General features: G+C 39.8%; 1 protein-coding gene across 6 annotated transcripts in view; it reads right to left on the bottom strand.

The window, feature by feature from the left end:
* The window catches only part of AGTPBP1 (ATP/GTP binding carboxypeptidase 1), a 123,426-nt gene that overhangs the window by 19,914 nt on the left and 85,969 nt on the right, over window positions 1-17,543 (bottom strand). For all 6 annotated transcript variants that reach the window (XR_009551995.1, XM_060199483.1, XM_060199480.1 and 3 more), the window contains 5 exons: window positions 12,654-12,798; window positions 9,569-9,722; window positions 6,571-6,751; window positions 5,417-5,546; window positions 1,897-2,028 (listed from right to left, as the gene is read on the bottom strand). Coding sequence is in view for 5 of the 6 variants with exons in the window: in XM_060199483.1 (XP_060055466.1) it covers window positions 1,897-2,028; window positions 5,417-5,546; window positions 6,571-6,751; window positions 9,569-9,722; window positions 12,654-12,798 (742 nt within the window). In the remaining variant the exon portion in view is untranslated. The remainder of the gene's footprint in view (window positions 1-1,896; window positions 2,029-5,416; window positions 5,547-6,570; window positions 6,752-9,568; window positions 9,723-12,653; window positions 12,799-17,543) is intronic.

Here is a 17,543-nt window from a genome sequence, read left to right as displayed (position 1 = left end):
AAAAAAGGTTAACATTCACAGCTATGATCAATAGATATGGCAAAAACATATTTAAAAAGGAAGGAAGGAAGGAAGGAAAAAGAAAGAAAAGAGGAAGGGAAGGGGAAGGGGAGGGAAGGGGTGGGGGAAAGGAGGGGAGGGAGGAGAGGAAGGGAGGGGAGGAGAGGGGAAGAGAGGAAGGGAGGGGAGGAGAGGGGAAGAGAGGAAGGGAGGAGAGGAGACAGGGGAGGGGAGGGCAGGGGAGATATTGGAGGAGGACGGGTGATGGCACACCTGGTTGAGCACACATTACAGGGCGCAAGGACCTGGGTTGAAGCCCCAGGTCCCCACCTGCAGGGGGAAGGCTTTTTAAGTGGTGAAACAGTGCTGCAAGTGTCTCTCTGTCTTTGTCCCCTCTACTTCCCCCTCCCCTCTTAGTTTCTCGATAGCTCTATTTAATAAATAAATAAACATCATTTTAAAAAATGTTGGGGCAAGTCGGGCTGTGCGTAGCACAGCAGGTTAAGCGCATGTGGCACAAAGCACAAGGACCAGCATAAGGATCCCAGTTCTAGCCCCCGGCTCCCCACCTGCAGGGAAGTCGCTTCACAGGCGGTGAAGCAGGTCAGCAGGTGTTTATCTATCTCTCCCCCTCTCTGTCTTCCCCTCCTCTCTCCATTTCTCTCTGTCCTATCCAACAACAATGACATCAATAACAACAATAACTACAATACAACAAGGGCAACAAAAGGGAATAAATAAATAAATAAATAAATATTTAAAAAAAAGATGTTGGGCACCTGGTTAAGCACACATAATACTATGAGCAAGAACCCAGGTTCAAGCCCCTGCTCCCTACCTGAAACAGGGATGCTTCACAAGTAGTGAAGTCAGTCTGCAGGTGTCTGTCTTACTCTCACCCTCTCTGTCTCCTCCTCCCCTCTCAATTTCTCTGTCCTATTGAATAAAACAAAAAAGGAAAGGAAAAAATGGCCTCAAGAAGCGGCGGATTCATAGCGCCAGCACTGAGCCCCAGCAACCACCTGGAGGAAGAGAGAAGGGAAGGAGGGAATATGTCTAAAGCTATGAAGATTGGCTAAGGAAATAGCTCAGCCAGTACAGTTTCGAAAAATATGGGCTGAGCAGTGGCACACCTGGCTAAGCACACGTTACAACGCGCAAGTACCAGGGTTCAAGCTCAAATTCCCACCTGCAGAGGGAAAGTTTTGCAAATGGTGAAGCAGGTCTCCATGTGTCTCTCTGTCTCTTTCCCTCTCTCTCTCCCTCTCCTCTCAATTTCTCTCTCCTATCAAATAAAGAAAAGTAAAAGAAAATAAAATGTTTCTCTTAAAAAATTAATATTTTAATTGACTAAAATAAAATAAAAATAATAGATGACCAATACAAAAAGCACATGGAAATTATAGAAGTCTTCTAAACACTTTTTTATATTTATTTCTTTATTCTCCCTTTTGTTGCCCTTATTGTTTTCTATTAAACATTTTTAAAGAGAGATTACACCTGGCCAAACATATATTTAAAAAAAAAAATTCAACCTCATTTGAAGTCACAGAAGCACAAATTCAAACCATCAGCTTTTTCATCTGGCAAACAAGATAGCATGAGGTAGTTGAAAACAGGTGTAGAAAAACAGCACTACTATTCGTTGGACTATGGAACTAGCCAGCAGCTGTCTTTCACTTCCTTTCATAATCACCTTCGGGTCCATCCATTTTGTACTTCTAATTATGAGATATAAAAGTGCTTAGAAGAGACACTTGTAATGAAATATCAAAAACAGACATGGCAAAAGAGCAGCATTTACTGAATCCAGGTAATTTATATGCAAAGTTATTTTCTACAGCTTTATACAAGTAAGAGCTTGAAAGATTCTTGACTCATGCATCATGAAATTACCCTGTATCCAACATCTTCCACAACATCACATGAAGATGCATTATCATTGGTGTGCCATACTGTCTCTTTGATGCTGCAGCCATACATAAATACATTCTTCTTTCTGGAGTGGCCATGGTAGTCACAATAAACCTTGAAAAGATAATATTTTTTAAATTAACCTTTAAATACACATACTGCCGAAGATATCTGGTTACTATCAAACCAATAAATGGTCTGAGTCCCTTGGTTCATTTATTGTGACTGTTTAACAAGCAGAACCAATAAAGTGTAATGTCCAGTTTTAGAAAGGATTTGTTATTGGTTCCAAGATGGCTAAATTCTCTGCAGTTCCCACATCAAGTCATGAGTTCCAGGCTTTGTTTTTTATTTACCACTTAGTGAATAAATTAAATTTGAATTAAATCATTCAAATCTATAACTGTGGTCATCACTACTCCAGGAGCTGTCTACACATTAATTCTAAAGAACATAGGGGTTAGGGGTATAGCTATAATTCTAAAGAACATAGGGGTATAGGGGTTAGGGGTATGACAAAAGTGTTAAGTCTCACATGCATGTGATAGATTTGATCTATCAAATTTGATAGTTTTCATGCCAGATTTGATCCCTGGCATGAAAACAAGAAAATGTTCTCATAAAAAAAAAAAAAAAAAAAAAAAAACCTGTGGGGCTGTTAAGACAGTATAATGGCTACACAGAAACTTTCCTTGGTTCTTGGTTCAATCCTCAGCACCACAATAAGCCACAGCTGAGTGGTGATCTGGTATTAAACCCTAGTTCTATTCCCTCCCCAACTTGAGGTCAGATCCCATAAACCCAATATTAGTTTGGGTACAACAAATAACACTCAATGATTTAACAACTGGAAGAAAGTTCATCAGATAAAGAGAGAACTACGATAGCTGATAAAGGGGGCCGGGCAAAGCACAAGGACCAGCATAAAAATCCCAGATCAAGCCCCTGGCTCCCCACCTGCATGGGGATCACTTCACAGGAGGTGAAGCAGGTGCAGGTGTCTATCTTTCTTTCCTCCTGTCTTCCCTTCCTCTCTCGATTTCTCTCTGTCCTATCCAACAACAACAACAGCAATAGCAATAATAACAACAATGATAAACAACAAGGACAACAAAAGGGAAAAAATAGACTCCAGCTGCAGTAGATTCATAGTGCAGGCACTTAACTCCATCAATAACCCTGGAGGCGCACACACACACACACACACACACACACACACACACACTGGATAAAGGCAAGCAACTGACTCACTTTAATGATGGCCTTTTGGTCAACACCAGGCCACCCTATCATCTGGGGCTCTAGTCAGAAAATCCTTGGATTCCCACATAGATATAAAGGGCGTAGACCTCTAATAAATCCCTCTCTCCACGATCACTAGTCACTTCCATCAGGAATATCATCATAAGCCTCTCCGGAACTTTGCCCTTACTGTAGAGCAACAATGCTAGGCAATGCCCAACTCTCGGAAGGGAGGCTGGGTCAGCCTTCTCTGCCACTAGACGAAGACTGGTTTGAAATGAGTGCAGCCTAGAATGTTCCCAGCTGTGACTATGGACTGTGAGCTCAGACAGACAGGGACTCAGAGGTTACACAGGCTCCTGTGACAAATATGAATACATATAGGACCTGTTGATGGGGTAAACAGGTAGTGGTATTTATATACTTTCCTCATGTTTGGGAGCCATTTTCTGTCCTAATCCAGCTTTCTAGCCCATTCTCAACTCTGACACCTTCTTCCCAGACAATATTTTTAGTCTACCTGAATGTTAGCTACCAGGCTCAGGCAAAAATTAGTAAAGTCATGGGCCTTAAGAACATACCTAAAATATACTTCCTAGCTTCTTCCCACCCAAAAACCCCTCATTTCATCTGCTCTATTCCTACCTTTGCGTTCCTGTTTATTAAACAATTTGTTCTGCTTTATATCTAACCTTTCTGCCACCAAGTTACAGATGCTACTATGATTCCATCATGACTTCCCTGGGCAGAGGACCTCACCAATGTGTCCTGAAGTCTCACCTCCCCAGAGCCCTACCCCACTAGGGAAAGACAACTAGAGGCATGGATTGGGCTGCCAACATCCATGGTCAGCAGAGAAACAATTACAGAAGCCAGACCTTCCACCTTCTGCACCCCATAAAGGATTTTGGTTTTAGGCTGGGGGTATGGACTGACCTGCCAATGCCCACGTCTAGCAGAGAAGCAATTACAGAAGCCAGAATTACTACTTTCTGTACTCTAAAAACAATTTTGATCCATACTCCCAGTGGGGAAAAGTGACAGGAGGAAGAGGATAAAAGGGCTCTGAACTCCAGCTCCACCGGGACCCACAGAGAGAGGAGGAAAAAGGGAGGTACATTTAGATGTAGTAACAGGGTTAAATGTGGCTTGGAGGGGAAGAGAGGAGTGGACCTGGAACAAAAAGGGGGCAACTATGTACAAATGTAGACAGTTATTGACATGATAGTTGACCCATGTCTGCAACCTTGGGAGAACTACAGTGGCTTACAATAGAGGGACTGAGGATTCAGAACTCTGGTGGTGGGAATGGTGTGGAATTATACCCCTACTGACATGTAAATTATTAAATCAATATTAAATCACTAATAAAATTAAAATTTTAAAAATAACAGAATGCGAAAAGAAAATAATTCCGGTTTATATTCCCAGAGGAATAAAGAATAGGGAAGTTTCCAATGGAGGGGATGGGACACAGAACTCTAAAGGGTGAGGCTTCATTTTAACATGTAAAAGCATCATTTTTAAATGAAACATAAAGTGGAAATCCACATGTCAATTTTACCCCCTGCAAGGTTTTTTCTTGTTACGAAGGTGAGATTAACTAATTTAAACACTTCTATAGTGGCAATACACTAAACAGAAGCAGCATACGGTTAGTGCAATAGAGTGCAAAACTCCCTTCCTGCCTATACCAGCTTTCCCCTGTGTGCACTAAGAGAATCAGCAGCTCGGAGCTCAGAAAGAAACTTCTACTAGAGAGTCTGGGAAAATATTGTTAACTTAGTGTTCAAGCAATAGAATGAAATACCTACAACTCACTCATAACCAGAACTGACCAAAATTCATAACCAAAAGAGACATAAAAATTAAAATTAAACCTACAGGCTATGGAGATATATAAGGATTCTGCAAAAGACTTTCATGCCTGAGACTCTGAGGTCCCAGGCTCAGCCCCCAGTATCTCCATAAACCAGAGATGAGCAGTGTTCAGTTCTCTCTGTATTCCTCATTAAAAGTAAATAAATAAACTATTTAAAAATCAAACCTAATGAAATGAACAGTACAGAAATACTACAGAAATACTACACTCATCTGATGCCTTAAATAGCACACAAATGACCTATAACAGAAAAAGATATTTTAAAGAAATCACCTTTGAAAATATTAACACTTTCACTTTTATAAACAGAAGATAATGCCTTAGAAATCAGTAAGATCATCTCTTCAAACCATACAAAGTACAAATACTGCCACTTACCAGAGGTAAACGCTTCACAGCAGCCAGGTATTGTAGCAGCCCCTTTGCATGGAAGATTGTGGGATGTAAGTCTGGATTTGGACTTTGCCACTGTCTGTTCAAATCCTCTCCACTTAAAGAACAGCGATGACTACACATACATTATAGAAATACAAAGAGAGGTTGGTATGAATAAACTCATATACACTTGATTTAATTTTATCCCACTAAATATTTCAAACAGGTATGGATGGTGTCAGCCAAATGTGTACTATATTGATTAAACACTCCTTAAGCATTTGTTATGGACAGAACCTATGTTTGCAGATGTAGCAAACTTCACAGTTGTGGAAAGAAATTCTAGAAGGTTCCTAATCTTAGAACAACCTAACGGGATTGACAAATAAAAAAAGAAAGGTATATTAGAGATATGGGTTGAAGTTTGTTCTCATATCCTGATGTTGAGATTTTTTTTCTGAAACAATTCAAATAAGACATAAAAATTTTATGAAACCATATTCTCATGAATAAATGCATAAGTCTTCCAGTTATCATTATCAGTAGTAGTACACAAAATATGTTTCTATTTTAAACGCTTAGACGAATCCCCTACCAAAAATGTTTTTAAGAAAAATATGGGGAGACGAAATAGCTCACTAGGAGAATTTAAATTCTGTATGTAAATTAAATTTAAATTCTGGCCAAATAGCTCAGCTGAATAGTGCTCTGCTTTGCCATGTGTGGCCCAAGTTTGAGCCCAGTCCCCATCACATGATAGAAAGCTTCAGTGTTGTGGTCTCTTTCACTTTCTCTCTCTCTCTCACTCTCTCTCTCTCTCTCCCCTTCTGACCCTGTCTGTATCTGAAAAAGTCATCCCACAAGCCTAGACCTCGAACAGATCCCTCTCTCCATTATCATTGGTCATCTCCATCAGGAACAACGTAATGGACCCCTTTGGGGACCCCCATAGGACCTTGTCCTCAACCTGGATCAACAATGGTAGAGAATGTTCCATTCTCCGAAGGGGGATTGGATAACATACTCTATCTACCGCCTGAGGAAGATGGGTCCTGAAATTAGTGCAACTTAGAATGTTCCTACTGATGGCCATAGAATGTGAGTTTGAACCTACAAGGATCCAACACAGTTACAGTATTTCTACAACTATTACTTACTTTCCATTGATGACTCCATCTGGATTTAACATGGGGACAATTTTAAAAATATAGGATTCTCGTAAACTCTGAGCAGTAGGGTTATTACTCATGAGATACTCCAATGTTCCTTTCATTACCCAACTTGCATTGGTTTCTCCAGGATGTACTCGAGCAGATAAGAAAATATAAGGGCGGTTTCCTAAAATACACACCAAAAAAATCATTAAGATTAATAGCCACTAAAATATTTAATTTTATTAGTGATTTAATATTGATTTACAGAATTATAAGATAACAGGGATATAATTCCATGCCTTTCCTTTTTTAATATTTTTATTTATTCATTATTGGTTAGAGATAGAAATTGAGAGGGGAGGGCAAGATAGAAAGGGGGAGAGACAGAAAGACATGTATATCCCTGCTTCACCACTCCTGAAGCTTTCCCCCCTCCAGGTGAGGGCCAGGGTCTTGAACCTGGGTCCTTGTGCACTGTAATGTGAGCACTTAACCAGGTGCACCACTTCCAGGCCCCCTAATTCCATACCTTTCCCACCAGCAGAGTTCTGTGTTCACATTCCTTCCACTGGAAACTGCAGTGATTTTCCCAAGATCACAGATATGGGTTGACTATTAAGTCTCTAACTACCCATCTATAGTTATATATATTTGCCCTTTTTTTTTCCCCTCGGGTCCTACTTCCTTTCTAAGTCACACCTAAGTGTCCTTCCTTCTTTTTTTTTCTTTTTCCCTCTTCTCTCTCTGGGTCTTGATGGAACTGGAGTTGAAAGTGCTGCTATGATCATTCCGGTCATTTTCCCCTAAAAATTTCTCCCTTTCTGGGAGAATGGACCAAAACTCTTTATGGAGTGCAGAAGGTAGAAGGTATGGCTTCTGTATGCCACTGAAATTTTGTTTGATGTTTGTCTTGGAACTTTACAGTATTTCTATTCAGTTGTGAATTGACAAAAAATTGTAGTGGAACTCACCATGCACCTACGATGTAAAATAGTGCAAAACCCATACAAGTCATTGTCTTCATGGGATTGAACTAGTAGGGAGTTCACAATATGACTATAATACATACATAGAGAGTTATTCATTTTCTAGTGAACTAACATGTAAATCTCACTCTCTAATAGAATCCTGGTTTTAGAAAGAAAACATGGGGGGAATTTTAAGTATAAAATTATTTTTTATGGGGGGCAGGCAGTAGCACTGCAGGTTAAGCGCACGTGGCACAAAATGCAAGGGCCAGCCTAAGGATACCGGTTCAAGTCCCCGGCTCCCCCACCTGCAGCGGAGTCGCTTCACAGATGGTGAAGCAGGTCTGCAGGTGTCTATCTTTCTTTCCCCCTTTGTGTCTTCCCCTCCTCTCTCCATTTCTCTCTGTCCTATGCAACAACAACAACAACAATAATAATAGTAACAACAACACCAATAAACAAGGAGGGCAACAAAAGGGGGAAAAATGGCCTCCAGGAGCAGTGGATTTATGGCACTGAGCCCAGCAATAACCTTGGAGGCAAAAAATATATATATTTTTATAAAAGGCATAGGAAATGGAAGGAAAACATAATTTTAGTCACTATGACAAAGGTAGGAGCTAAAAATTTATCTGCTCAGATATTTTCTAAAAATTTATTCCACAGGGGCCGGGAGGTGTTAAGCACACTTAGTACTGAAGAAGGAACGGGGCCAGGTGGTGGCACACCTGGTTAAGCACATATGCTACAATGCACATGGGCCCGGTTTGAGCCCCTGGTCCCCACCTGCAGGGGGAATGATTCATGAGCGGTGAAACAGGGCTGCAGGTGTCTGTCTCTTTTCCTTTCTATCCCCCCATCCCTCTCAATTTCTGGCTGTCTCTATCCTATAAATAAATAAAGATAATAAAATAAATTTTAAAAAAAGAAGGAACCCCACAAGAACCAGGGTTCAAGCCCCTGCTCCCCACCTGCAGCGGGGATGCATTATGAGCACTGAAGAAAATCTCCAAGTGTCTCTCTCATCCTCTCTCTCCCTCTCTCCTCAACCTCCCTCTCATTTTCTCTCTGTCCCATGGAATAAAAAATGGAAAGAAAAAAAAAAAAGGCCTCCAGGAGTGGTGGGATTTGTAGTGCTGCACTGAGCCTGAGGATAACACTGGAGGCAAAATAAATAAGTAAGTAAATAAATATGTACATATATCCCACTATATATTTAGTGTACAGACAGACATGTCTACAAAGTAGACAAAGTTATTTTCATGCATGACACATAATATGGTCTTTATCTTCTTTACTTTCTAATCAAATTCCAAAGTTTTCCTTTTACTACAAGGATACATTTGAAGTAGCTTTTAAAATGCAAATGGCAGATGAAAATAGTGTCAAAGCATTTGATAAAGGATCAGGGGTGGAGCACCAGTAGAGCACACAACACCATCACATACAAGGGCCTGGAGTCAAGGAGTTAGGGGGGCTGGGCATCCTCTTCACCCTCCCACTGCCATCCCCATCCAGGGTGGGAGGAAGCTTCAGAAGCAGTGAAGCAATAACACAGGCGCCTCTTGTTCCCTCTCTATATACACCTGCACCTGCACCTACACCTGCACCCCCCTCTCAATTTCTGTCTCTATCCAGAAGGGGGAAAAAAAGTAGCTACCAGGAGCAGTAGATTCATCATGCAGGCACCTGGCTCCAGCATCCTGGTGGCGATTAAAAAACATTTTGCCATAAAATTTTTAATTGATGTATTATTACACCATGAACTAGTAACACTTTGGTTATGATTTCTATTGGGTAAGAATTGCAGAATATTAGTACTAAGGGGAATCTCGGAGATCATCTCATGTAGCTTCCTCATTTTTAAGATGATGAAACAAGCCTAGAAGTAGGTCAGGGGTAGGAACTATCAGGAGCAGGACCAAAACCAGAGACTCTGACAACTATTTTTCCTATTCTTCTCCCTATAAAATGTACATATGAAGCAAATAAGTAAGACTGAGTGGTATTTTGAGTGAAGAAGACAGACTTACTGAATTGACAAATATGTTCATAATAATTCGATTCTGGCATTGCTGTTATAGTCACCAAAGGACAGCTGTTTCCAGACAGGGTTTCACATAACACATCTTTCCGAAAATAAATTTGCTGAGGATTATGTGCTGATTCCAATTTTTGAAGATGCATCTAGATAAAAATTTTAAAGAAAAGTATACAAAAATTTAAAATCCCCTATGATATGTAGAAGTAACACATAACTAGAAGCAAATCTGATTGCTAGTTTCTTCTCTGAATTGCTATGGGACAGATATGATTCAAATATCAGTATCTGGGGAACCTGAGAAAGGGGTTAAATACAGTGTTTATACCATTAATTATATATCACCACAAGTGAGTTTAGCTGTAATAATAACCACATTACTATCTGCAGAAAAAAAACTATGAAGAGTCGCTCTAAGTGGAATCAATATGCTAGGCTCACATCAATTCAGGCCAGAGTTTGCTGTCAAATGGGTCATGGTTTACAAAGACTTCTAAATTCTGGGATTATGAAGGACAGTTGACCTGTAACAGCACTCAACTAAATGCACAGAATGAAAATTATCAGTACAGATTTTCAAACAACTTTTCCCAGTTTCTAGACAAACATAGGCATGTTGTACAATGTCTGAAAGACACAAAGTACAAAGAAAAAAAATTAAACACTCATAAGGGCATCATCAGCATTATGACTAACAAATGCCAATGTGTATTAAGGAAACAGTAATTACATATGACTCTTTATAACCTGCCCTTACTAACTTGGAATTTATATACACACATATAATCACATAATTATAAATACTATGTCATACTATGAAACATGTTAAATAATGTGTTTCTAAATATGTCTTTTAAAGCAGTAATTTTTAAAGATTTATTTATTAATATGAGAACAAAGAGAGAGAAGCCAAAGCATGTGATGCCCTGGACTGAACTTGGAACCTCATGTTCTAGTCCAATACTCTAGCTACGGTGCCACCTCCCACGTCTTTAAAAGACACAAATTTGAATAACTTTATATATGGTTATATCCCCCCAATTATTAAATCCCTGATTTTTAGATACTTGGACTCTTTTCCAAACTGTTGTTAACATTCATTCATACAGTCATTCTTTACTGTGAAGTCACTATTTCTAGAAACTGTGCCAGATGTTAGGAATATAAAAGTGATGGACTGGGGGATTGGGCAGTGGCACAGCGGGTTAAGTGTACATGGCGCAAAGTGTGAGGACAGGCTTAAGGATCCCGGTTTGCGCCCCCGACTCTCCACCTGGAGGGGAAGTAACTTCACAAGTGGTGAAGCAGGTCTGCAGGTGTCTATCTTTCTCACCCCCTCTCTTTCTTACCCTCCTCTCTCCATTTCTCTCTGTGCTAGCCAACAACAATGACATCAATAACAACAATAATAACCAACAATAAAAACAAAAGGGAAATAAAATAGCCTCCAGGAGCAGTGGATTCATGGTGTAGGCACCGAGCCCCAGCAATAACCCTGGAAGCAAAAAAATAAATAAATAAACAAATAAAAATGATGGACTGGGCAGTAGTACACCTAGATGACCACACACATTGCCATGTGCATGGACGCAGTTCAAGCCCTCAGTCCTCACCTGCAGGATAAGAGGGTACAACTCCACACAATTCCCTCCACCAGAACTCTATATCCCACCCCCTCCTCCCCTGATAGCTTTCCTATTTTTTAACCCCCTGGTCATATGGACCCAAGGTCACTGTGGGATGCAGAAGGTTGAAGGTCTGGCTTCTGTAACTGCTCCCCTGCTAAACATGGGCATTGACAGGTCAATTCATACTCCCAATCTGCCTCTCTCTTTCCCTAGTAGGAAAGACATCATCTCCCCCAGACAATAACTTGGATCCACCTACATATCAGATTTCAGGCTCAGGGGAAAAAGAAAGAAGAAGAAGAAAAAAAAAAAAAACTAGTATAGCCACAGGCCCTTTGGAATATAACTAAAACATGCCTACTAGCTATCTACAAAATGGAGGACCCCCTCAACTCTTCATCTTCACTATTCCAGCCTTTAGGTCCATGATTGGTCTCAAACTTTTTGATGCGCAGACCATAGTTCTGAGTATATGTTCCTTCAATCTAAAGCACTTAAAACTTGAGATTGCTAATCAGGTTGAATTTTAACAGTGGGCTCTAAGTGTTAATACATTTCTAATAATGGCTTGTTCTTTGAAATATTAAATATCCTAAAAGCTTAGACCAGGGAGAACATAAGCAACTGTTGCCGTCACTTTATAAAATACAGCTATATGTAAACAGCATAAAAGGACAGATTATGGTTAGGTCTCGTATGCCACAGCAAATCCTAACAATGGGATTTTCAAAGTTAACCCAACTGACAAATAATTTGGTTATAGCAATATCTATCTATTGCCTTCTTAAACCTTAAGATAGCAGAAACCTCCTGCTTCCTCTATAAAGCCCATATTTCTCCCAGTCCTGAAACCTCTAGGGTGGGGCTCACTTTCCTGCATGCTTCTCTCAATTCATACCAACTGATACTACATCAGCTGACCCCAACCTAATCAATGAAATCAGTACCACCTCAACATGTTTCACTTCAGACTGTAACCAGAAATGTCAGGCAGGGTAGTTCATGTCCTGGAACATTAATTATGGCAGAGGACCTAGCGAGGGTTGTATTGTTATATAGGAAACTGAGAAATGTTATGCATGTATAAACTATTGTATTTACTGTCGACTGTAAAACATTAAGCCCCCAATAAAGAAATTAAAAAAAAAAAAAGAAAAGAAAGTACACACACACACACACACACACACACACACCCTCTCTATAGATAGAGAATCAGCCCTATCAGTGACCTTGGGAGAACTACTGCAGTTTCCAATACAGAGAGAGACATAGAACTCTGGTGGTGGGAACCATATGGAATTATATCCCTATTATCTTACAATTTTATAAATCAACATTAAATCACTAATAAAAAATTAAAAGAAAAAGAACGTTTTCTTCAGCTATCTGAACTTCAGCTATTAGCATATGACACAAAAATGGCTGTAACACAATTTAATGAGTTCTCACCTGTAAAGTTGAGTATGTATATGGATAATGATAAGCAAAGTAGCAAACATCATCTTTGTGTGGAAAATTGACAGTGAATGTAATTGTATAGTAAGATTTTCCCTTTTGTCCACCTGCAGCAGCTGAACTTCTTGAGAAGTGATTTCTGCAACAGAAAAGTATAAAACATACTTACCCACATGATTTTTCTTGCTACTTTCACTAAAAGATAGAATAAATACTCTATAAAAAACAGATTTTGCAAGGGGAGAGAGGCTTCCAGGTCCTGGCGTATGATGGTGAAGGAGGACCTAGGCTGAGAGTGAGAATGTTTTCGTAGTGGGCCAGGAGATTGCAAATTGGATAAAACATTGGACTCTCAAACATGAGGTCCTGAGTTCAATCTCCAGCAGCACATGTAACAGAGTGATGACTGTTTTTTTCTCTCTCTCCTCCTATCTTTGTCATTAATAAATTTAAAAAATATATCTTTTAAAAAAGAATTTTTTGTAGAAAACTGAGAAACTTTGCACATGTATCAATAACTTATTTACTGTAAACCACTAATATCCCAGTAAGAAAAATTAAGGGCAAAAATTTAAGGAGCAATGTGGTAGCACATTTGTTGAATACACATGTTACAGTGCAAAAGTGTACAGTTCAAGCCCCTAGTCCTCAACTACAGGGAGAAGCTTCATGAGCAGTATAGCAGTACTACAGGTGTTTCTATGTCTCTCTGGCTTATAAAGAAGGGGTGAGATAAAGCAAAAACTCATTAAACACATCCTCATAATTGTTTAAAATTGGGGAATGAATACATAATCATATATTATACTAACTTTTGTTTTGCAAATGTCTGAGTAGCTCCATAACAAGGTTTTTAAAACTACACATTTCTTTCTTTCTACACTTTAAACTTCGATGACATAGCATGGCCTAGAGTTGCTTTGTGTATGAACTTCATTTATTTATTTTTTTTAATTTAATTACCTTTATTTATTTATTGGGCAGTCAGAAATCGAGAGTGAAAGGGGAGATAGACAGGAAGAGAGACAGAGGCACCTGCAGCCTTGCCTCACTGCTCGCAAAGCTTTTCCCCCAGCAGGTAGGGACTGGGAGCTCTAACCTGGGTCCTTGTGAATTTTAACACGTGCGCTCAGCCAGGTGGCCACCACCCACCCCTGAACTTCATTTCTAAAATTCCAAATCACCATGATATTTAAACTACACACTGAATGGTCCATAAATTTTTTTTGAATCAGAACATCACTCTGGCACATGTGATGCTTGATTGAACTTAGCACATCCTATTAAAGAGCCCAATGCTTAATTCACTGTGTCACTTTCCTGGGTCACTGGCCTGTAGATCTTTTAATTTTTTATTAGTGATTTAGCATTGTTTCAAAAAGTATTAGATTTAAGGAGTGTTTTCATATCCACATATGATGTGTGCAAGTTGCACCCCCCCCAACAATCCAAGCTCCCCTACCATCATAGCCATCTTATTTTTCACAAAGTCCAGGAGACAAGCCTGATGGCCACTCTCTCTTCTCACTTTTTTTAACAAGCGCATTTGCTTTAGTCTATATTCCACATATGTGTGAAACTAGATGGATGTATTCCATATTCCATCTGGTTTGTTTGCATGAGAGATTGTTATGGAAGATGGAGAGGGAGACAGACACCTGCAGCACTGCTTCATCACTTGCAAAGTATTCCCTCTGCAGCTGGGGACCAGAGTCTTAAACTCAGATCCTTGGGCACAGTAACATGTGAGCTCAATCGGGTTTTCGCACAGTAACAGGTGAGCTCAATCGGGTTTTCGCACAGTAACAGGTGAGCTCAATCGGGTTTTCGCACAGTAACAGGTGAGCTCAATCGGGTTTTCGCACAGTAACAGGTGAGCTCAATCGGGTTTTCGCACAGTAACAGGTGAGCTCAATCGGGTTTTCACACAGTAACAGGTGAGCTCAATCGGGTTTTCGCACAGTAACAGGTGAGCTCAATCGGGTTTTCGCACAGTAACATGTGAGCTCAATCGGGTTTTCGCACAGTAACAGGTGAGCTCAATCGGGTTTTCGCACAGTAACAGGTGAGCTCAATCGGGTTTTTACACAGTAATAGGTGAGCTCAATCAGGTTTTCGCACAGCAACATGTGAGCTCAATCAGGTTTTACATGGTATATGTGAGCTCAATCCCATAGTTGTTTTTTTTGTACTATCTTTATTTTTTATTGGATAGACAGCCAGAACTCAAGAGGAAAAGGGGAAACATAGAAAGAGAAAGATAGAGAGACACCTGAACATTGCTTCACCACTCACAAAGCTTTCCCCCTGCAGATGGGGACAGGGGACTTGAACCTAGGTTTTTGCATACTGTAATGTGTGTGTTCAACCAGAAGCACCCATTACCCGGCCCCAAGATTCCTTATTCATGAAAAAACATTCTATGTATTTTCACCTTAATAAAATCTTTTTTTATTAAGCAGTCAAGTCTGTTTAATGGCAGGAAATGCAAGAAAAGAGAATTAACTGACTAATGATTTCTAGTATGCAAAAGATGAGAATCATGAGAGAAGCAATAATTTTCTGTAAACTGTTTCACCCTTTGGCAGTTGAAACAATTCTACCAAAATCTGAACAAGGCCCAGATCACTGCTATTTTACCCAACTTTATAAGGACAATGATAGGAGTATTTTATATCACTTTACGATTAAAGTAAATCTAAAATTGGGTAACAGATTAATTTTATATTACCTTAAAATTCTGTTTCTCACCTATGTACTACTTATTTTGCTGGTAAAAGGGGAGGCTTCTACTGAGATGACTTCCAAGAAAAAAAAAAAAAAATTTTCTCAGAAATCATTAGCATTCAAGACCTAGGTGTTCACCAAAGCCATGGTATAAACTTTTTAAAGTCTACTTTATAGTGTGCTGGAAAGATAGCATAATAGTTATGCAAAAAAGACTTGCATGCCTAAGGCACCAAAAGTCACAAGTTCAATCCTGCAACATTGCTTTACTGCTTACAAAGCTTCCCCTCTGCCGGTGGGAACCGGGATCTGGTTCTTATGCACTATAACGTGTGCACTTAACCATGTGTGCCACCACCCGGCCCACAGGTTCAACCCTATGCCCCACCATAAACCAGAGCAGAGCAATGCTTTGGTAAAGATAATAACTATTATTGGGGAGCCGGGCGGTAGCACAGTGGATTAAGCGCACGTGGCACAAAGCACAAGGACCGGCATAAGCATCCCGGTTCGAGCCCCCGGCTCCGCACCTGCAGGGGAGTCGCTTCACAAGTGGTGAAGCAGGTCTGCAGGTGTCTGTCTTTCTCTCCCCCTCTCTATCTTCTCCTCCTCTCTCCATTTCTCTCTGTCCTATCCAACAAAAACGACATCAATCATAACTACAACAATAAAACAACAAGAGCAGCAAAAGGGAATAAATTAATATTTTTTAAAAGCTAAAAATAAATAAATATTATTTATTATTTAAGGGAGAAGGATATGTGCTACTTAAGCATAATATAAAACATAAAAATCAAATAAACAGAAATGTCAGGATTGAGATTAGTACAAGAGGGAGCCAAGGTGGTGGCACACCTGGTTAAGTGGACCAGGACCCAGGTTCAAGCCCCTGATCCCTACCTGCAGTAGGAAAGCTTCACGAACTGTGAAGTAAAGGTGCAGGTGTCTTTCTGTCTCTTTCTCCCTCTCTACCTTCCCCTCCCCTATCAATTGTTCTCTGTATCTATCCAATAATAAATAAAATAATTTTCATTGTTGGATGATAATATTTTTAAATTTTTATTAGTAATTTAATAATGACTGATAATACTGTGATGTAAGAGTAAAAAAAAAATTATTATTGTGATGTAAGAGTAAAAAAAAAATTATTATTTTTTTTTTACCAGAGCACTGATCAGCTCTGGTTTATGGTGGTGTGGGGGACTAAACCTGGGACTTTGGAGCCTCAGGCATGAGAGTCTCTTTGCATATTTGCATCACCATTATGCTATCTAGCCCAGTCCATAAAATAAACCTTTTAAAAAATAAAAAAGAGATTAAGGAACCCAACACATCCATCCAAAAAGATCTGTGTACACATATGTTCTTGGCAGCACAATTTGTAATAGCCAAAACCTGGAAGCAACCCAGATGTCCAACAACAGATGAGTGGCCGAGCAAGTTGTGGTATATATACACAATGGAATACTACTCGGCTGTAAAAAATGGTGACTTCACCGTTTTCAGCCGATCTTGGATGGACCTTGAAAAAATCATGTTGAGTGAAATAAGTCAGAAACTGAAGGATGATTATGGGATGATCTCACTCTCAGGCCGAAGTTGAAAAACAAGATTAGAAAAGAAAACACAAGTTGAACCTGAAATGGAATTGGAGTATTACACCAAAGTAAAAGACTCTGGGGTGGGTGGGTGGGGAGAATACAGGTCCATGAAAGATGATGAATGACATAGTGGGGGTTGTATTGTTAAATGGGAATCTGGGGAATGTTATGCATGTACAAACTATTGTATTTACTGTTGAATGTAAAACATTAATTCCCCAATAAAGAAATAAATTATATAAAAAAAAAAAAAACTAGGGGCACACAACCAGCACTTAACCGATGCCACAGACTTCCATGCCTGAGGCTTGGACGGCTCAGGTTCAGTCCCCCGCACCACCATGAGCCAGGGCTGAGAGTGCTCTAGAACAAGAAAAACATTTCTAGCAGACGGAGAGATAACGTTTGGATTCTCAAGCATGAAGTCTTGAGTTCAATCTCCAGCATCATGTGTGCCATAGTGATGCTCTGGTTTTCTCTCTTATTAGTAAATAACCAAATAAAAATTAAAACAGGCGCGGGGGGTAGATAGAATTATGGTTATGCAAAGCGACTC

Source organism: Erinaceus europaeus, chromosome 10 (assembly GCF_950295315.1).
Source record: "Erinaceus europaeus chromosome 10, mEriEur2.1, whole genome shotgun sequence".
Taxonomy (NCBI): domain Eukaryota; kingdom Metazoa; phylum Chordata; class Mammalia; order Eulipotyphla; family Erinaceidae; genus Erinaceus; species Erinaceus europaeus.
Note: the sequence above shows the minus strand (reverse complement) of the source record. Positions and strands in the feature narration are given on the sequence as shown.